Source organism: Gavialis gangeticus, unplaced genomic scaffold (genome assembly GCF_001723915.1).
Source record: "Gavialis gangeticus isolate Ggan-Ray unplaced genomic scaffold, GavGan_comp1, whole genome shotgun sequence".
In the NCBI taxonomy this organism is placed as follows: domain Eukaryota; kingdom Metazoa; phylum Chordata; order Crocodylia; family Gavialidae; genus Gavialis; species Gavialis gangeticus.
Genome location: NW_017729029.1, coordinates 40,523,972 through 40,545,797, shown reverse-complemented (window position 1 = coordinate 40,545,797; position 21,826 = coordinate 40,523,972). Strand labels below are relative to the sequence as shown.

General features: G+C 45.3%; 1 protein-coding gene across 4 annotated transcripts in view; it reads left to right on the top strand.

Moving 5' to 3' along the window:
• The first annotated feature begins 4,525 nt into the window (after window positions 1-4,525).
• The window catches only part of LOC109300687 (exocyst complex component 1-like), an 89,550-nt gene continuing 72,249 nt past the window's right edge, over window positions 4,526-21,826 (top strand). For 2 of the 4 annotated variants that reach the window (XM_019521458.1, XM_019521457.1), the window contains exons 1-3: window positions 9,308-9,657; window positions 10,822-10,949; window positions 18,321-18,480. In XM_019521458.1, the coding sequence (XP_019377003.1) occupies window positions 9,483-9,657; window positions 10,822-10,949; window positions 18,321-18,480 (463 nt within the window). In that variant the 5' untranslated portion in view covers window positions 9,308-9,482. Of the gene's footprint in view, window positions 4,648-7,202; window positions 7,258-9,307; window positions 9,658-10,821; window positions 10,950-18,320; window positions 18,481-21,826 lie in introns of those variants that run through there. The other 2 variants (XM_019521459.1, XM_019521460.1) reach the window with 2 other exon arrangements.

Below are 21,826 nucleotides of genomic sequence, written 5' to 3'. Positions count from 1 at the left end.
CCCCCCCCCCCGCAATGCTCACTTCTTGTTGTAGAGCTCCTCCGGGTGGTACCAATCATACAATACCATCCCCCCCCAATATTTTTTTCACATTGCATGGTCACCCTACCCTAACTGGCTGGAGCAAGCACCCATTCCAGCCAGTCCATGGGCTCTATCTTTGACACCCGATCTAAATTATGCCAGGGACCCTCCAACCAGCTTGGCATTAGAGGAGTGGCAAGGCAGCTTAGAACCAATCCTCTTTTCATTAGCTCTGAGGGGTGGAAACTCTTTGTAGTGGCAGATCCAAATTTTAATCCACAGACTGGCTAATGGGATGGGAAACTGGCTCTATGCTGCAGATGCAGGCAGCAAAGACTGCAAAAACAAAGGCAAGAAGTAAGAGACACCAATGACAGGCTGAGGAGTTTCCTAAGAAGATCCCTTCTGAAGGTGATGTGAGATCTGTCAGCACAGAAATAGCTTTCATCATGTAACAGTAGCTCTGTCTTGGCCTTCATGGGGAGCAGCAATCCCTTCCCAGGTTTAAATAGGCAAAATCACAAAGAGGAAGCAGGGAAGGGAACTCTTTTTCTCCCTATGTGTACCTTGAGTGTCATCTGCTATTCTTAATTCATTTGGATAATCCCAGGAGTCTCCCCAAAGCAGTCTGGGAGATGACATACCGCGTAGGCCAAAGCTCTGGCTACATTTGTCCCTGTCAAAACATTGCCTGATGCTGAGGCTTGCAATGGATGTAGTTCTCTACTGCCATGTGCATGGGGGTGACAGAAGAGGAGGGGTTTGCACAGGTGTCAATGACAACAATGACAATCCAAGTAGAGGAGAATCAGGTTCCAGTTCCTCCTTTTGCTTGTGTCTCACAAGTTGAAACACTTCTGTCCATGCAGAAACAGGGAAATGCAAGAGAAACAGAAATGAATGGTTTGGCTTGACATTAGCCTTACCAGGTGCTGTAGTTTGTGTTTGTGTAGTGACCTTTCACTTCCAGGGGCTTTAGTTCAAATTGCAGTGGAGGTCACAAGTTTGCTGACCTTGTGTCAGACCATAACTCTCTCCTTCTTTGCCAAAAGAACATGTATGACCAGATATGTGATGTCATCAATCTCGAGGGAATTTTCCAAGAAAAGCAAAAAGCTTTCCCTTTAACAAACCCAGCTACCAGGTACGAGGTGACAGGTTTTCCAGGCTAGGTGAAGGACCTGCCAAATCAAGAGAAAGATCAGAAGGCCAAAAAGCCTTGGATAGGGTTAACAGAACTGAGAATCCTGGCCCCTAGGGGAGATGACTGGAATCACTGGCCCTTTCCTAATGAATCTTCCTGTGAATGTTTAGTAAGAGAAGAGGTGTGGAAAGACAGATAGATGTTTTCTTCTATGGTGCAACAGACTTCGTGAGAGAAGAGTGGTCCAGCAATGAGTGTGTCAGTCTGGAGCTTGGATATCTTGGTTCTGTAATGTCCTGGTCTGTGTCATGGGGAACCAGTTCTGGCTGTGGCCTATTATCTGACACTGCAGTGCTAATGAGGAACTTGTTTGTAGTTCCTACACTGTAAATTAACCAAACTCCATGTTGGTTGATAAGTTCTTCCATGCATTTTCCTTTTAATACCAGGCAAGCTATAGAGTTCTGAAAAGTAACTCCACCCCCAGTGGATCCAGTGCTTGCATCCTGAACTAGCATGAGGATGAGTTATCCTACTGGACTGTGTTGTCCTGTTCTTCCCACAGTATGACTGTATACATTGTCTATTACTGTTAATGGAGGTGTAAGCAGGCAGGGTGGAAGAGGTGAGCCCTCACTTTCAGACAGAAGAGGCTAAGAAAATTGCTTCACTGAAAAGATATGAAGGAAATCATGAAGGAACATCCTGTTGCAGTATCCTTGCACTCTAGCAGTAAATTACATTATGTTAATGCATTCTTGCTGTGCAGCCCTATTACATTTTGGCTGTTGCATGATATTTGTCCTATCTAATTTATACTCTACTGTGCATGTAATGTGTTTAGCCCTAGTGAACTAAATAAGTTGTTTCTCCAGACACAGAAGTTGCATGGATTTTGCTTTCTTTGATTACCATATACCATATTTTGCACAGCAAGCACCATGCTAGCGGTTAATGCACTGAAGCCTTTCACCCATATATGATTCTGATCATCTGTCCTGTATTCAGCTGTGAAACCCACCACAGACCAAGACCATCAAACCTTGTAGTTAAATTCTTTCCTAATCCCAAATGTGGCAATTGGTCCAACCTTGCTATTCACAGTTTAGTATGCCTTACAATGGGGAGAAAGGATCATGGCCTCTGACAGATCAGTGTCTAATGATGATAACCAAGGCACAATCTTGTCAGTATTTGGTAAATAAAACAGTGAAACAGAAAACTCAGTGCCTTTCAGTGGCCATTTATTTCTCTGCCCTACTAGTTTAGAAACATATAAAATAAGGCTGGAAAGGACCTCAAGAGGTTATCTAGTCCAGCCCCCTGTTCAAGGCTGGTTCATCCCTATCTAAACTGTCCAACCCTATATTTGTCTAACCTATTCCTAAAACCATGCAAGCAAGCCTGTCACACAAGTACAGGGCATGTTACCCAAACATACCAAAAAACCCCTAAACCTGCCACAGGTAGATCACGGGGATGAAGGCACCATCAAAATGTCCTACTAGTGCAAAAGTTATTAAAATACATACAAGAGTTCCATGGAAGAAGCCCATGCTCCCATTACAGAGGAAGGCAAAACCCACCACAGACCAAGACCATCAAACCTTGTAGTAAAATTCTTTTCTAATCCCAAATGTGGCAATTGGTCCAACCTTGAGCAGAGGAGCAAAACCTTCTAACTAGGAATCTCCATGTTTTAGTCTGTAAACTCCTGTGTGCAGAGAGAAATGGGTGGCACTGATGTATTTATGTAATATTAAGACATGCCAGCCTGTGCAGTGTTTGTAGGCTTGGAACTGAGCTACCCTAAAAGATTCATCATGACTGGAATCCAGTTTCCATGCTCATAGGTACCAAAGTGTTCTCCTGACCTGCCAGGATTCAGCCACGGTACAGTGGCATATTATGCTATTCGCAAGTAGAGTTTTATTGACCCCACGCCTTGGAGCTTCTACAAGATTCACAGTGATCCTGAGCACTAATATCCTGGTCCTGAACAGTTTCTGCACACCTTTCATATCTGTTGAAGTCAATGGGAACTAAAAACACACAACACTTCTTTAAGAACCTAGCCAGGATCACAGGTTGGGATGGGGTCTGGTACAAAGCCCTGAGGTCCCTTTGGACTTCTTACTAAGCTTGCATGACCTGTCAGCATCTAACAATGTCTTATTTTACCCCCAGTTTGCTCAGAATCTTTGTGCCTTCATTTTTGGCAAGGACCTGGCTGCAGTGATCCATGCATTTGTTACCTCCAGGCTGGACTGCTGTGGTTCATTCGTTCTGAAGCTAAATGTGGAGATGATGTATAAGCTACTACTGATACAGCAAACAGCTGCCAGCCTTTTCTTTGGTGTAAGCTGCCCTCAGCACTTCAGGCCCAGGTTCAAGTTCCTGCACCAGCTCTCAGGCAGTTCCCATTGCCAGTTTAAGGTCTTCATCCTAATCTTCAAAACAATGGATCAAGCCCCAGCTACAGCAAAGGCAGAGTTTTGATCTATGACCTAACAGCAGTCATCTATGTCATGACACATTACAATGTGTGGGATGAAGAGGATCTGGGGGACAAAACACTTTATCTCCAGAGGACCTGGACAGGAACAATCTTCTAGGGAAGATCAGACAAATCTGACTATCTTTAGGAAATCCACCCTCATCAAAAAAGACTTTCGCACTATGAGAGTGACGCTCCCACCTCTGATCCCCATTTCTACCCCAAAACATTCACCAACTTATTGATTTCCATGGGTCTGAAACTCATAGTGTCATAGAGAAGTAGTACTGAAAGGTGCTCCAGAGGTATTCTAGTCCAACCCTCAGCCTGAGGCAGAATCATCCCTATCCAAACCAGCCCATACAACCATAATCTAAACTCTACATAAGAGTTCCCTCAACCCTGACACAACATAGACCTAACATCCTGACACTGATGCTTCACATGAATCAAGATACGATTCCCCAAGTGCTTGAAGTTATGTTTGTGCTTAAGTACTAACCCAGGGCATATCATGCCTTATCATCACTGTTTCTCACTCTTAGATCAATAGGCACTTTTTAAGGAGAAGAAATTGATGGCTATCATTAGGGGCTGTGAACTAAAGTAATATCCCATTGGGAGTTGCACTGTAGCTCCCTTCCATTCAGAAACTCAAATCCCTTCAGAAAAAAGAAAAAGTAATTAAAAGTCAGTCTTTTCTCTCCCTCCTGGCCCATTTTGCTTCTTGCCAACAACTAGTTTCTTTTTGGTTCTTTTGATACTGCACTTAAATTAACCTGTACCTGTTTTCTGCAGCTCTCAGCTGTGGATGTCAGCTATTTCCGGCACTAACCTCAAGACTGTTGCTCACAGCTCCACTGTCAGGTTCTTCAGACTTCCTGTTTTGTTCTCAACGCTTCTATTTCGCCGCTGTACTGCTTCCTGTTCTAAGACTTCTTGTGACTAGAATCCCACAGTTGTCCTCAACAAGATTTGGCTGGTAAAGTCTCTGAATGTTCTTCCTCTTATTAATGTTTTATCTTCCTGTCCATAATCTTTCTAGATGGGTAACCTGGATTTTTGTGGAAATTCCAATGGGGTTTCACTGAGGTTCTTCATTCTTGTGCATTCGCTCTAGAAAACAAGGAATTAAATAGCTCTGGTACAGACAGCTTTTCATTAATGCTCAAGGAAGATATTATTCTTTCTGGAGTAAGTCAGCAGGGAGAGGGTGATCCTTCTATTAGCTTGGTTTTCACTCATTTCCATTTAGCTGTTGCTCAGGTCCTGTTATAAATGTGTTAGTGAGTTCAGAAAGCAAGAGCAGGCGTAGACAGTCTGATCTCAAGGCTGCTATCCTGTGTGCCTTTGTAGGTGAACATCATTACAAGGCCTTAAATGGAGAGATATGAAACACTGTCAGGAATGGAGAAGCAAAGATAACTCAATTGGGACATTGAACTCAAAAAGATGTGGCAGAATCACTTAAAGATCATTCTTTGCCTTGTCCCATCTCCACAAAAAAAAGTTTTGAATAATTGTTGGTGTGATTGCAGTCTAGTTAAGTAAGTGAATGAGCTGGAAGATTAATCACTGTCTAAGAGGGTTTAATGTATATGCATAATTATCATATATATTAAGCAACAGGTACTGTCTTATGAGAAACTTTCTGTATCATACTTTTAAAATCTACTCTACTCTAAATCTCTCTAAAGTATTTTAGTGTTTATATATTTTCTTTCTCATCTTTATTATTAAAAACATTTGCATTAAACATGATCTATTTTATTCTGTGACTCTTACATTCAAATCTTTCTTTCCTGTGTCCCCTGTTGCCCTTTTTCCACCTGAAATATAAGATTTTCTAATATCACAAGTGCTTGTTGATGAAATGATTATAGTTATTAATTAATATACCTTCTTCTTTATGGTTGAAGACAATTTATATTAGACATGCTGAACCATGATCCTGAGGTTAGAGGGTACAGGTGATTTTCCATCAAAATACATTTTTTGAAGGGAGATGCTGTTCCAAGTTGATTTTAGATGATCCAAATTGAAATTTGCTGCAGAAAAATGTCAATGTTGCTGAAAGTTTTAGTTTTCCATTGGAAAAGTCAAAATGAACTGTTTCCTATTGCACTGCATTTACTCAGACCAAAGACTTTCCATTTGTCAAACACCATTAAACTGTTTTGTGTCTGCTCAGTTTGATGTTAATCTGTGTCTACTCAAGTTGCTAGAGTGCTGCCATAGACTCATGTCCCCATTTTCAACAATGGGCTAGACTATCTAGCCAGAATCCGTCTCCTATGATGCACCAGTTTCATGGGACAGAAATTTTGATTTTCCATCAGCTGTTAGAGGGGGAGTCAGTGAGTACATCTACATATGTGTTGTATTGCAGTTGACTAATTAGCTCCACAGTAAAGCATCACCATCTATACATGTGCTGGTATTAGGGCACAGTAAATTCCATTTCTCATGTTTTTTCTTCACATGATGTTTCCTATTCATGGATTGTCAGTCAGTACTTACCATCTTCTATGCTCATGGCGAGTTGGATAACACTCCATCTCCAACAAGGCTGACTATGCAACCCCCCCTCCCCTCTAGCACCCCTACACACACACTTCCTGGTTTTCCTTCTGATATAAAAATATTGGAATTGAGTTGCTGAGTACTAACTGGGCAATAGGTGCACAGAAAAAAAATAATTCTTTTACTTGGTATTTCAAGAAGCTGGGGTCTTGCAAAGTGCAACATATTGGATATCTGGCTGATTTTCCATATCCTAGAGCCTGAAAAGGTAGATGCTGCTTTGTGGCTCAGTATTTTTGGAAGTGTCCAACTTTCATAACCACATGAAAGGGTCAATCATATGCACCAATTCCTAATCTCACCTCTGTAAAGTTAACTTTCTATAGTGCACAAGTCCTTGTTTTCTTAATACTTGCCATGATTCCAGCACTTTGAGTTTTGAATAATAATTTCTGGTTGGAGGAGGTGATTTTCTCGCATGTGGGATTGCTTAAAATAGTCTGCAGGCAGAATTTTCCCTAACAGTTTGGAAACTGCCTGATTAAGGTGTTTATTTGCTGACTGCTCAAAATTACATGTGTGTCAAACTCCCCTCCCTCCCACAGCCATCGCTCAGGATTTTTCAGCCCACGTGCTGTCAGTAGCAACTGGTTGTCACAGTTTCAGTGCTGCATGCAGGGCTGGCTCTTTCCATTCTCGGCACTGGGTGTTTATTGTTGAAGGTTTTTACCCAGGGAAGAACCATTCGGAGCTCTTCATCCAATGCAGGCCATTAGAGAACAGAGATGGAGGTTGGAGAACCCAGTTGCACTACCCTGGGAAGAGGCCTGCTTGCTCTCTGAGACTCAGATCCTCCAGGATCAGATACTGAGTGCGGGACCCAGGAGAGGGGGGAAGGGTGGGGGCAACTGGCGTGCCAGGTGGCTGCTCTCTCCCCCTTCCCCTGCCAGCCCCTCAGTGCGCTCTGACCCTGCCGACCAATGGCAGAGCCTCTCCAGACCTGGGGGTGGAGCCGAGGGACAGCGGGTCAAGGAGCTGACTGGGAAGTGTGGCAGCAGCCCCAGCGGAGGTGGGAGGCCTGCAACTGCTGAGTAAGGTACTCACCCCTGCATGAGGGCCCGAGAAGGGAGACAGAGGTGCCATGAGGAGGAGGAGGACCGGGGTTGTGGGCGGAGTGAGAAACCTGGGGGCAGAGGTGGTTTGGGGCAAGTGAACAGTGCCAGAGTGAAGTAAGGAAAGGTCTGGGGAAGCCACAGGAGTGTGCTGCCCATCTGGGGGCTTTGGAAGTGACACGAGTGTTGCCACGCAGCTCTTTCCCAGACCTTGGCTGAGCCAATGTACATAGTCCTGGCTCAACATGGGCAGTGTCAGCTCCTTTCCCCCTTCCCAGCCTGCGCTAGAGCTCATCCAGGACTGAGAAGCCTCTGAGGCCACTGAGGTAGAGCAACCTGGGGAGGCTTGAAAGGGGCTAAGTGCAGACATTTGCAGGGGGAGGGGGAGGTTAGATCTCATTAAAAATGGCCACCTGATCTAACTTAGTTTGCGCCGATGCAGACCTTACACTAGACCCAGTCTTAGTAATCAGAAACCAACCTATACTTGTACCTGGACAGAAGTTCTGCGCACACAGTCTGGCCTCAGAATGATGGAACCTCGTCTAAGAGACCTGGACTGATGTGCGCTCAGACTCAATCACTGTAAGTTAGACCAGTGAATGGCACTTCTCTACAAAAAGTTGATCTTTTCCTACCTGCCCCCTGGCACTGCACTATTTTTGGCCCCCAGGCCCTCACCCATCCATCCCCTCCCCGCAGTGGACCAGTCACCCCTTCCTCTCCCCACAACCCTCATCTCAAAGCTACTTCCACTGCTGGTTTTATATGCATGTGGATGCTGGGAACCAAGGCAAAAAGTATCAGTGGCGGGAGGGATGGGGGGACAGGCCATGGCAGATATATGAGATGCATCAAAAACTGGAAGATATTTAAAATATATTATCAAAATCTAGGCACAAACCTCTAATTTTTGCACTATGTGGTGTCACAGGGGTTAAAATAAGTGCAAACCCATACCGTCCAAACCAGGATGTTCTTGAAACATGATGGTCCAGCTCAGTGGTCCTCAACCTTTTTTAAATTCAAGGCACCCCTTCTGAAGTGCCAGCTCTTAGCTTTCACTCATTTTTTGACTATGGAAAGATAGTGGAGCAATTTTTCTGTTGAAAAGAGCTTGGAAAGACTACACCATGTAAGAATGCTTTTGACACTATGGATTCCTATTTGAAATCTCTGGGTTTATCTTGTGAATACTGTGTAGGTGCTTATACACTAAACAGTCCTAAGATTGTGCAGCATCCTTAAAAGGATCTCAAGACATCCCAGGGTGCCACAGCACGCTAGCTGAGAATCACTGGTCTAGTTCAACCACGAATTATGGGTTTGAAGCAGGAACTATTAGGGAGCGGAAAAAAACCCAAAAACATTCTGACCTGTTATGCAGGGTTTCAAGCTAGAAGATCAGAATGGTCCCCTTACCCGTGAAATCTGGGAATCTTTGGGTGCGCCATACCAACAATTTATATCTGGGTAAAAGGGAGCATTGAGCTTACTGAGTGTCAGCTGTTTTGCAGTAATTGTGTTTCTATTTCATGTCCTGAGCAGTTGCACATGGGAGTCCGAGGGAAGGAAGCTTATGAGCATGTACTGTGTCATACAACATACACAAAAATGGGATGCTAAGGCTGTCCTTTGGGTGCCCCCTAGCCATGTCTGTGATGCATACCAGATCCAGAGATCATGAGAGCCGTGGTGGCAGGTAGCCCTAGACTGCATTAACTGCCTCATTTCTAATTCTGGGGCTTGAAAGTTGAAGCACCATGCGTGTTCAAGAGCAACGCCCCTTGGAAAGCTAGGGAAGTGATGTAGATGTACCTTAATTGCCCATCTGCATGGTCTCAATGGCAGCTCAATCACAGCTACGTACTCCAATCATAGATGGCTAAACTGCTACACGTTATTTTCCACTTACCCTAAGGTAAGAGCATAAATACAGGTAACTGCCACAGGACAACCAGTGCTCAATTAAGGCACACCCTGTGTACCGCAAAGTAAATTGTTTGTATGGCCATACCGTATAAAAAAACCATTTCTGCCTTCTGTACACAAAGTGCATAGTGATGCAGTCTCAGACCATTGGAATCCAAGTGTCTGTATCACTGTACCACACACACATCTCAGTAATTCCTCTTCCCAAAGGATGGAGACACAAGGGTTCTCATACAGGTTCTGATGACTGATGAGCTTCAGTGTACATAACTGTTGCTTGTTGACTCTTTCACAGTTCACCATGACTTCCCCTTGGATCTTGTTGGAGAAGGATGTATTTGCCCCCCTGAATGAGAGACTCTTGGAAATTGTCCACATCTGGAAAACTGGAAAGAAAAGGAAGGGCTCTGTTCTTTGTGTAGTTGGTGAGCAACTTTCTTCTCTCACTGTGAACTGATGGAGATTATACTGCAGGACCCTAGATTATTATTCTTGTTGTTATTCCCATGACTGTCTTGTTTTATATGTTGTTAAAGATCTGGGACAAACACCGTGTAACATCACATAAGATGCTGTAGAACTCTTAAGTGCTGTTTCTCTATTGTTCTAGGAAAGAATTGCAAAAGTACAAAGGAATTTTTCCTAAAACTTTCTGATTTTCTACTTAAGCACTTTTGAAAATATTATAGCTCATATGATCTATGCATTCCCTAGTGTCCCATCACCTTACCATTTAAGCCACATGTGAAAAGAAGTGTTTGTCCCAGATCTGAAATGTCTGAAAAGCGTTTGTCCCAGATCAGCCATGTCTGAAAAGAGGTGTAGCTCCTTTTGGCTAACTTATTGAGAAGGGTCCCTTTTACAAGATAACTTCTTTTAGTTAATACTGGCCACATCTACATGAGATGCTGACTGCACAGTAGCTCATTACTACTGTGCAGTATCTCGTTACTACTGTAGAGAAGCATCACTTGGCATGGAGTGTGACACAATGTGACTGCACAGTAGCTCATTCTACTACTGCGCAGTCAGTGTCACCAAAAAGCCATTTGGCAATGCTACTGTGCAGTAGCTCCAGTTACTGTGCCATCATTTAGTACTTGCATATGTAGTAACACCTACATAGTCAACATCTCATGCAGATGCGTCCATTCTTGCCTAATGCAAAGAGAATCCAAGTTTGAGGCTTGTCTTGAGGTGGTGCATATGTGAAAATGGGAATAAGAAGGTACAACTCCATCCATTTCTTAATTCTGAATATCCAGATACCAGCTATACAAACTCCTTTAATATGGCATTTACCTATGGTAAATCCCATTGGGTTTAGTCTTACTGTTGCAGTGGCATCTACCTTAGGCAAGAGAACAAGGATCTGTTTGGAAACACAGAGGTCAGTGGGACTCGTTCCAGAGATTGAAAGAGACTTTGGATAAGGCTGCAAGAGACCAGTTCTGTACGTCAGTGCAATGTTTATAACATCTTGTTCCATCACACATCAGTTATATGTAAAGTAAAAGTCTATCTCCCCACACCTGGAATGCATGTATAAGCCAAACAGTAACACTGGTGTTTTGTATCCCTGTCCTTAGTTGCTAATTATAGGCCAATACAGCTGTTCCTTGTGAAGGTGAAGGCAGATCGGGGTGAACAGTACAAGATAACCAACAGGTGGCTCTTAAAGCATCTGAAGCTGGTAGATGGAAAGACAGTCAATCAGGTATTGTTAACTCTTGCTTCTTATTATGGTATAGGGCATGACACAGTGTGTGAGTAAATGGAAAGAGAAATGAATGGGCTGAGTGTGAGGCCAGAGAGATACAGCCCTGGTCTTAGTTTTGAGCAAAATGGAAGCAGTAGGTGAAGGAAGGCAGGACAGGGAATGAATCAACATTTTAAATCCAGGACCGAAAAAGATAGAACAGCTTTTGATTTCAGTATAATCTGGTGAGAGCAGCCATCAAAAGTTTAAAAAAAAAAAAGGCATCTCTACTTTCTGATTTAGTTGGTCAGAGAGATGTGCCCTTTATGCAGGGGTGGGCAAAATATGGCCTGCAGGCCAGATCCCGCCCATGAGGCCATTCTATCCAGCCTGCAGGGCCCCTAAAAATTTTAGAAAATTAATATTGATCTGTCTTAATGGGTCACCAGTTCTACCAGAATGCTTTGGATGACTTATCTCAGACATCTCTTTTGGATGGAGACGGGGTTGTATGTGTGTTATAGGAAGGTTTGGGGGTGGGAATGCACCATCACAAAGAGGAAATGGGGTGTGTGTAGTAATGGCAGGCTTGTTGGATCTCAGAGCAGGCTGAGAAATCAATGAAGGACTGTTCTTTGTCATACAGCTTGTCACAGCAACCCAGTAAATCAAAAAAGAAAATACTGCAATTGAGTACACGAGAGTTCACTTGGCTTCTGTGGCTTGTATCCTCCTATATTCTTAATGCTCTTTATTGGAATCCTCATACAGACCTTGGAATGGTGGACTTTTTTCTCAGCTGTGCAAAGTGGTTCCTTGTTAGATCACCAGCATTTGCAGAACACACTGTAGGGTCCATCTGCTTGCCCATGTTGAAATAGGTTATTTACAGCCATTTGCATAGATAGTTAAGGATTAAGTACAAAGTTATTTTCAAAAACAAGGTTACTGGAGAGTTGATGTGGTGAGTTTGTGCTTGTGCAATGACATTATTGCAGTTGGGAATGAGAGCTTGGGAAGCAGCATTTCCTTTATGCTGCCAGTTGTTGGCAGCATGTTGTTAAATTTCTTATAATTAGTTTTTTATTAATGTGAATATGCCAGAGGCCTTGGCAATAAGCCTGGGTTTGTACAAACATTGAAATAAATTAAAGGAGAGCAACAGAATAATTTTCCACTCTGTCTCTAGGACAAGCAGAATATACCTGTGTATAGGCTACAGAAAGCATGAGAAAGCAAGCCTGCTTTTTAGGACCTGTTTAGAAAATAGTGGTTGCAAATTTTCATGGGTTCACGATACAGGAGTGGAAACTCAACTGGTATTTCATTTTTGTTATGCCCTAAGAAGAGAGCGCCTGATCTTTATTTTAGAAGACAGGTCTGATTCAGCTCTGACTGAAGCCAATGAGAGCATGCCCAAGCCAGATCAGGTCTTAAGAACATAGGACTGAAAGGGACCTCTTGGGTCTGGCTCCCTGGTATAACAGACAGCCATGTCATATAATCCCTTTCATAAACTGATCGGGGTCTATCTTAAAAGCTGCTAGGGTTTTTACTCCCACTACTCCTATTGGGAGGCTGTTTTCAGAACCTGATGGCCCTAATGACTAGAAATCTTCTGATTTATAGACAGCACTCATATCCTTTCATCCTTTAGTTTCCCAGGCTACACAAGCCCTACTCTTTTGCTCTCCCTTTGTAAGATAAGTTCTACTTCTCCTGATCACCCAAGTAGCTCAGGCTGAAGATGTTTGCATAGAACTGTTCACAGTGTTCCAGGTAAGATCACACTGAAGCCCTATACAAGGCATTCATACTTCCATGTTTCTACCTTGTTTGCCACATTCTAGGATGGTATTTACTGTTTTCACTGCTATATCGCATTGGTGGATCATAGTCATCTTGTGGCTGACTAACATGCTCACTTCTCAGTCACTTCCAGCTGACAATCTCCCATTTTATAATCAAAATACTTGCTATTAGTTCCCAAGTGCATGATCTTGCACTTAGTACTATGGAATTCCATCCTGTTTCTGATATTCCAGTCCTCAAGGTCATTTGGTTTTTCCTGCATGATATTCCAGTCATCCTCTGCATGGACAGTTCCTTCTAACATTGCTTTAGCAGTGCAGATAACAAAACACAGAAGCTCCATGAAAAAGTTCCCAGTGTGGAGTGTGTCCTTTGAGACAGCCTGCAGCCAACTGGACACAAAGGCTAGGGACAGACATTCAAAAAGCCTGAGCCTGAATTGATTCAATCTTTGCAGGTTAGTCTAACCTGACTAGGCTGAACTGGTTTGAAACTGGACAGACATTCTCTCTGGACTGATGAAATTCAAGCACATGCCTGCAGTGGCTCAGGCTAGAAGCCAGGAGTGCTAGAGCAGCCCTCCCTTCCCTTCTGCAGACAGGCCCTGGCAGGACTCTCTCATTAGGAAAGTCTGCCTGCATGGTCCCAGGCTTTTCCCAGCTGGCTGCTCAAGGGGCGGGAGTGTTGCCAGTCCCCAACTCCGGCCTAGCACTCTGAGGCAAGGGGGAGTGTGCAGTGCAGGCATCTGTTGATGATACCGAGCTTTTCAGTGTCCCTCCCTGCTTTGTCATACTGTCTGCAGCAAACTGACAGGTGAGCAAGCCAGCTGGGGGGCTGATAACCGTCTTCATCCCCTAATTAGCCAAACAATAGCCTCTCTCCACATTACTTCAAACTTCTTAAACAGCTTACCAAATGACCTGTTGTTTAGCTCTAAAAGCCCTAAGTGGTCACTGTTCTGTCTTCCTCTCCCAGTAAAATTGGAGAGAGAGATGCACACAGACACCTCTTGGCATTAGTTAGCATACCACATGCTGGCTACAGTTCCTGCTGTGGCAGAGAGGAGAAAGGGATCTCTGTTTAAGCAGCGAGTAGTGAGAAGGAGGGGAGAGGGGGGCACAGGAAAACCAGCTGACCCTGCTGTGCCTGCAAGTCTGTGCCAAGCTCCAGCCAGGGAGCAGAAGGGAGGGGCCAGCCCTTCAGTGTAGCAAAGAGCCCCAGCCAGCCCAGAGAGTATGCTGGGATGCTGATAACTCTGATTTAACTTAAACCAGCAAGGGGTCTGGGACAAACACTGCATAAACTGGCTTGACCCAAATCAGTTAAGTCTGATACTGCATTCAACCAGGTTTATCTCAAATCAGTTTCAGCCATTTTCAAACTGGTGTATGTCACTGAACATCTGTTCTTTTACAGGTTTAAACCAGTTTCTGATCACTTAGACTGGGTTATGTGTAATGTCTGCCCCTAGCCAAAATGGTTGCCTCTGTTGGCACTTTGCTTGGAGATTTAAACAGAGGGTTCATAGAAAACAAAGACTTAGCAGTTACCTTCACGTGTCAGCATAGACATTTGAGGAAAATAATGTTGAATGATTAAAACAGGAAATGTAAACCGTGTAGCTTCAACAGCAGCAGCCATTCACAGAAGAGGGAAAACAGTTAGCCGAGCACCAGAAATATCACCTCCTGGAGTGCTGACACTGCCCTATAATTTGCATTTATTATGCAGGACATCATAATCTCACTGGGAAGCTGAATCAGCCTATTGTGATGTCTCTCTATCATGATGTTTCCTTGTTAAAAATGAACGTGCATCCTAATGGATGCAGTATCCATCAGGCCAACATATGGAGATATCTGCATTATCATGGTACAGCTCCCAGAATCCATTCAGAACTTTTTAATTTTCCTGTAAGTCTGATTGGCAAGAGGCAGGGCAGGCCTGCGTAAAGGATGAGTAGCCAACCTGCCTGTGCATGCTATGCATTATACCCTTAACTATAAACAGCTGTGGTCTTGCTATCTGGTCAGCAAAATAGACCACCCTCCAAGATGAAACTAGCACAAATCCATCCTCTTCCTGCCCCCAGGGACGAGACCGTAGAACTGCAGGCCCCTGGGATGGGAGTCCATCCTCCTCTCAAAAAGAGTTACAATATGCATGTCCCCAGTGACGGTTCCACAATCCCATTTTGTAAATCAGCCCACAAAAATAGTGCAGAAAACCAACCCTTCCCTCCTCAGAATGTACCCATACAGTCCCCCCACCCTCTGCCTGCCCCTGAATCAGTGGAGACCCCTGAAAACAAATGGCTCATGTAAAACTGCTATTAACAAGGAGGTATTTTTAATTAGCACATCTCTGGGAAAGCCTCCCTGTGTGGCAGTGTGAAAGATGAGACCCTGACTGGCAAATGAATGCTAAAAACCAGACATGATTATGAAGCCTGTGCACAACTTGTGCTCTATGCGGTGAATGCCAGTGACTTGGGGCCTGCTCATGTATGCTGGCCTCGTGTTCCACAAGGAACCTGCCTTCCCCTGGTGCTGCCAAAGCCCTGATATTGCACATTTGGCAGTGCTTTTAAGTTATGCCTGTCTTGACAAAAACTGTATTAATATTTGAGGCAATTACTGAATAGCCTCCTGCTTTAATCACTCCTTATAAGGTATAAGGCATGCTATAAACCATGCCAGTTATAAATCCCCCCTCAGACAGTGGTGTTAAAAGCTGTTCCAGACGCTGCTATCCAGCCTGTAAAGCAGTGCGGGGGTGTGATATATCACTTTAAGGTGTTTAGAAAGCACGGTGCAAATTGTCACAGGACTGAATAAATCATCATAAAGTCTGAGCCTATTATTATTAGTAGTAGTATCAATAATAATAAGTGCAGCCTGCGAACTCTCTAGAAGATGGGATCATGCAGTGCTGCTGAACTAATAAGCTGTTGAAGGAAGGAGCTAGTCTTAGTGGAATATTCCTAACTTAGGACCCCTCTTTCTGCAGATCTTCTTTTGCTATTGCTCTCTCCCCTTATTCCATCATGCCTTCCCCAGAGGCAGCCAGCGCTGTCCCCTGTAGCCAAATTGGCAAGTCAGTTGGCAACAACCAGGTGGCAACAAGGTACAAGGGTCCTGCCATGACAGGGAATTTATTAAGTAAGTGGTTCCCAGCAGGCTGTAGCTAATTATTCCTATTCTGTGTTGTAAAAGCCCCCTGCTAATGTGATAATCTGATACCTGGGGGAAAATTCTTTCCTGGCCCAAAATCAAGTAATCAGTTTGATTTTGAGTGAAAACAAGGCACATCAGCCATGCATCAGCAAAGCAAGGTCCTTAGAGCATCAGGCCACTGTGATTGGCCCCAGCTGGAGACAAGACCTCAGTCGCTGATGATTCAGAGAAAAACAACCTAGAAATCATTTGGCCAATTGTGTATCAGTAGTGTTCTGCATTCTCAGTTTTTACCAGTTTTCATGAATAAGTTCCCTGATTTTTTAAAGTCAGTTTTTACTGATTTTCACCTATTTTTCAGTTCAGATCCCTGTTAACTGACATTCCCCACTTGTGCCAGTTAACAGGGATTTGTACTGAAAAATGGGTGGTGCTGGTAAGCTAATAGTGCCACTGTGCTAGTTACCTGAGGCACAGGTTTCCAGCTGGATGGTGGTGGGGGAGATGTGACAGTGGCCACATGTGGAGCAGGGGGCCGGAGGGGTGCAGCTGGCCATGTGAGGGCCAGGAGAGGGTGGCTGGAGCTGCTGCTTGGGGTGCGGGACTCCCGGCTCTGACGCCACATGGGGTGGGACAGGCCACAGGAATTCCTCCCGGTGCAGGTGGGTCCGAGCTGTACCCCAGCAACATCGGCTTTGGCCCTGCCCCGAGTGCTGGGAGCTGCGAGCCCCACTGGGGTGGGGGGCAGGCGGGAGAGCCTAGGCCCATTCTCTGTGGTGGGCACTGCACCAAGCTGCTCTGCACAGGCCCGTGGGGCTGGAGCCGCTGCCTGGGGGTGCAGGGCTCTGGGCTCTGACTCCAGGTGGGGCAGGAGGTGTTGTTGCCAGGGTCAGGTCCCCCCCCCGCCATATCTGGCTGTGCACCACTCCCCATTCCCCCCAAACATCAGGGCAGACCGGCAGCAGGCTGCTGCAGCGGGGAGGGGCACAAACACAGCTAGGGAAGAAAGGCAAGGCATGGTGTAGTGTGCTTCCTGCTGCTGATCCAGGGGCACGTGCCCCTGGGGAAGAGCCCTGCACAGGCCTGCAAGCCCACAGCCCTGCTGGGGGGTGCATAGCAACAAAAGCTGCACCTCCCCGCCCCACACCCCGTACCCACTGACAGCTCCCCCAACTTTGCTCCCTGCTGCAGCCCCAGAAGAAGCTGACAGGATGCACCACACCCCTTTCCCTTCCCTAGTCCCAGCCTTACTCCGTCCCTTGCTGCTGATTTTTCTCCAATTTAACTGACTTTTTCCCCTTTTCTTCCTTTTATCCTGATTTCATACTGGTTTTTATATTTTGAAGATAAACCCTGAGAAATTTCCGGATTTTTTTTTTTAAATAAAAACTGAGAATGTGGAACACTATGTATCAGGGGAAAAAGTCCTTCCTAACCCTGTAGGCAACCAACAGGGCCAGTCCCTATGAAGCAACCTCAGTGAAGAGGTTTCCAAACTGCCACTTTAAAACACTCCCCTTTCTGCACACACAGCCTCTCTCCGTATGTTACCCATGCCAGTGCACCAAGCGACATGGATTTCCATGTCATATCTTATGCTGTGTCTTTTGATGCCAGGTTAAATCCAAAAAAGAGAGTCTCTCCCAGCAAGGGAGAAACTCAGGGGAAAACATCATCAGCAACTGCCAACCATGGTTGATTTAGAACATGAAAGCTTAACAAGACGACTTATGCCCAACTACTTTCTGACCAATTGAGCAACTCCCTTGAAGTCAATCTCACATTAGATATTGCATAACTAATAAGAGGCAACAAGCAGGTGAGAAGTGGGAGAGGAGAGAATGAAAATCTGGTTCATCGTGATCACAAGCTGTCACATTTTAATTGTGAGCACAACACCCCCACCAGGTGTTTGAGTCACCAACAATGCTGGTAGCAGCTGGGTTTTCCTTAGATGTCTCCCTTCCATTTGCTTTCTCGGCCCAGTGCAGTTTAGTCGGAGATCTAACAATATCACCACCCAAGGTGGTATGACTGGGCCAGTGCTTAATTGCTACTGAATTGTTAAGATCAAGTTATGTTCTGTATCAGTGAACTCAGTTGAGATTTCAGATTAACCCCCTGCCAGAATGCTGATTTGCAACATGACCTCCTGGTGATATTAAAAATGCTAATCTCAGAGGTGCAACTTGGAAAAATGGTTTGTCCCGTTATCCCTTAGCCTAGTGATCTGTAGGATATGGGGTCCTGCTGTGTTGGACACAGAAGGTGTTTCCTGTTTTAAAACACCCACTGCATTTATTAAAATATATTACTTTCCTGTATGTTAAGTGTACATTGTGTGGTAACTGCTTTCTGGTCACAGCACTAATAAAATGTAGCTCTTGTTATTGGTGTTTAGGTAACTCTGGATTTTGAGCTGCAGTTTGATAAGGTTTACAAGTGGACAGCTGGCAGCTGTGATGAGAAGAATGCCTTTATCAGATGCTTGTGGAAGCTGAACCACCGATACCTCTCCGGCACTATCACATTTGTCAATGTCCCCTCCTGTACAATGGAAGGTAATTATGACTTTTGTCATACACACTCAGAATGCCTTCTTATATACTTTGATCCCTCTACTCTTAAGCCCTTTATTCCTGTCACATTTTAAGGGCCGCTGGCTTTTTGTGTTCCACCTTCCTCAACAGAAGTAAGTACCTGGGGCTACCTCAAGAAAATACCTTGCTACAAGTATGATTTTCTTCCTGTGTCAAGAACTGCCTCCCTTCAAGGGCATACATTGTGACTTCACCTCAAAGTAGTCTAAAGTGCAGATCATCTAAGGGAAACCAAGATTTATTAAGAACAAAGAGGAGAGAGAGAGAGAGAGAGAGAGAGAAAAAAAACAAAACAAAACAAAAAACAACAACAGATTCAAGCAATAGAAACAGACTATGTAACAAGTCTGTATACAGATCTCTGTATACCAGCAAGAGGGGAAGTAGAGGCCCATTTTATCTTTAGTTATGGTAAAGTAATATTTCTAGAGGGTGATTAATCCTGTTCTGTTCTTTCTGACCTTTCACAGCAGCACTTCCTGCCGCAGACATATCTCTGCATTCACATCTCCCATCTCTTACCCCAGCACTGTTTTGCTTTATAACTTTCTTTGACATACCCAGTTTACTACAAACCCACCTCTTCTCACATTCTCAGGGTAAAAAACACTTTGGGTTTATCCTTACTTTGATTGTCCCAGGCATTGATTTGCACCAAAAACAAGCAAAATTCAATCTTTAACACTCTCAGCCTGAACAGTAGTTAATTCAAATAAGCCTCGGTTGTCCAAGGGGAAATTGTTCTCTTGGATACGTCACAGTACTTAAGATAGGACAGTGGGTTTGTAGGATCCCAGGATCCTCAGGCTTTTTCTTGAGAGAAAATCCACATCTGTTTTTACCTTCAGTTCCCTTGGGGGTGTATTCTCAAACTGATTCAGAGCCGTGTCTAAACAGTTTCTATTCTTCCGTTTTTCTGCTGCGCCTTCCTGTGGCAGGATGCCCTCAGGTGCCATGACTCCCCTAGTGCCTTTGCCTACCATGCCAAGTCTGGGTCCTGAATGCACCCCATCTCCCCTGCCATGTCTTTGATCTTTTATTCTCAATGGGAGGCTACCATCCTGCCCTCCTTGGCATGGGGCCAGTCTGACTATACCAGGAGTCTGCTCTATTCCCTGTGCTGGCCTTCTCGACATGCGCCTTCTCCAGGGCCTTCTATGCCCGCGCTTGCCCACACCGGGGCCTCTAACTGGGCTTGACCCCTTTTGGGACTTCCCCCTTCCAGGTAGCGCCCCACTGGGGCCTACCCCTCATACGTCTTGCGGTCACCCGCACTCAGGCCCGCGCCCCTCGCCCGACTCAGGCCACTACTTGTGCTTCCCATGCTCCTTGTGTTTCACACGCTCGGGGCTCAGGCAGCCTCAGCCTTACCTAGCCCCAGACCCCTTGCAGGGTTCTACGCCCAACTCAGGCCTTGCTTGCGCTTCCCGTGCCTAGCCCTCACTCGGGCCTAGTCTCGCGTTTCTCATGCTCCTCGTAATCGGGGAGCAGGCAGCCTTGGCCTTACTTGGCCCCAGACCCCTTCTAAGGTCCTATGCTGGACTCGGACTTCTCCCACTTGGGGCTCAGGCAGCCTCAGCCTTACCTGGCCCCCATTGGGGCTCAGGCGGCCTCAGCCTTACCTGGCCCCCAGACCTGCCTTCTCGGGCCTGTCCGGATCTTGTCCCCCCACTGGGGCTGGGGCTGGGACACCCCTACACAGCACCCTCTCAGGTGCTCAGAGCACCCCCACCTTATTGGGGGGCTCCTGTTGAGGCCTCCTCCACCCCTACAGCCTCGCCTGGTCCTCCAGTCTAATCACAACCACCAACCAAAACAGAACGCAAAGCCCCTGGCTATTACGTAAATTCTCAGCCAACCTGGCTAACCTTCTCTCATCCCTGCCAGGGTCCTCACCACCCTGTATCCACACACCAACACTGCCCTGCTCACTCTTGCTCCTTAGGCTGCCAGAGGGAACTGAACCTCTAGCCTCAGCCTTCTCTGGTTATAAAGGCCAGACCCTGCCCCCTTCTGGTCAGCTGACCCACCTGGTTGCTTAAGCAACCACCACCTGTGCTGCCCTGGTGAGTGGCAGCTGAGCCCATTTTACTACTCAGTAGCAGGCACCCTAGTGTCCTGCTACACTTCCCATTTGATCAGTTCATCCCACTCAGTGGGAGTGGCCCAGTAGCATTATGTAAGTGGCTGGACTGAAGAATTTACCACTGCTGCACTGGTTTGTCTCCATGCCTTCCACCTTGGGGATTGCCAAAGACAGCTATGGTCAATTTTTATTTTTTTTCACTATGTGATTAGAGACCTGAGGAAGAATTGTCTTGTATTCAAAAGCTTGTCTGACTTTATCCCACCTACATAGTTGTTCCAATAAGAAATATCACCCTAAGAAATCCTTACCTCTTGCATAATTTCTGTATTATCATGGCTACAACATCACTTTTACATTACTGTACCTGCCTTTGGCAATTTATCCCTGCTTACTTGTAGAGCTTTGAGAAGCCTTGGAGCAATATGTAAAGCTTCCTCCTCTCCCTGCTAGGCTAACTGCTTTGCTCAGCAATTGGTTTGAAGGCAATCTTGCAGTCACCAAACTGGGAGGTAAAAAGGGCTGTGGCCAGGGAGCGGAGGACTGCTGGTGAAATACAAGGGCTGCCCACTCCAATCAGGAGAGGGATGGCATCACAGATTAACATCACCATTAGTGTTTCTTCCTCCTGTGCACAAGCCTCTGCTCTGTTCTTGTACCTATACACTCCAGGAAACTCTGCTTTACTGAAGAGGTCTAGGGGAAATGGGATTTATAAGCAATGGCTGTGTAGTGCCGTCAACCACAAGCATTAAAAAAAAAAAAATCATGAGTCTTCCTTCAAAGAATTAGGAGATCAGATTTAAAATCATGAGCTCTTAAAAATAATGGGGGGTAGTTTTATTCATCTTCTGCCTGCTGATCCTTCACATTACACTAGGGTCACATTTTCAGGCATTTTTTTCTTTTTTTTTTGCTACCATGAAGGCGAGAATCTTACTTTATACTTTTAATGACAGCTGGGATTTTCTCCTAATCACTTTCTTCCAAGAGCTGGGACTTCATGGAGAAGCCCAAGTTCCACAAAAATCATGATTAAATCACAGGGGAGACAACAAGCCAGCAGGGAACGGCATGCTCAGGGGCAACCAGCACGGGTTCATCAGCGGCAGGTCCTGTCAGACCAACCTGGTGGCCTTTTACGACCAGGTCACTAAATCATTGGATGCAGGGGTGGCAGTGGATATAGTTTTCCTGGACTTCAGGAAGGCTTTTGACACT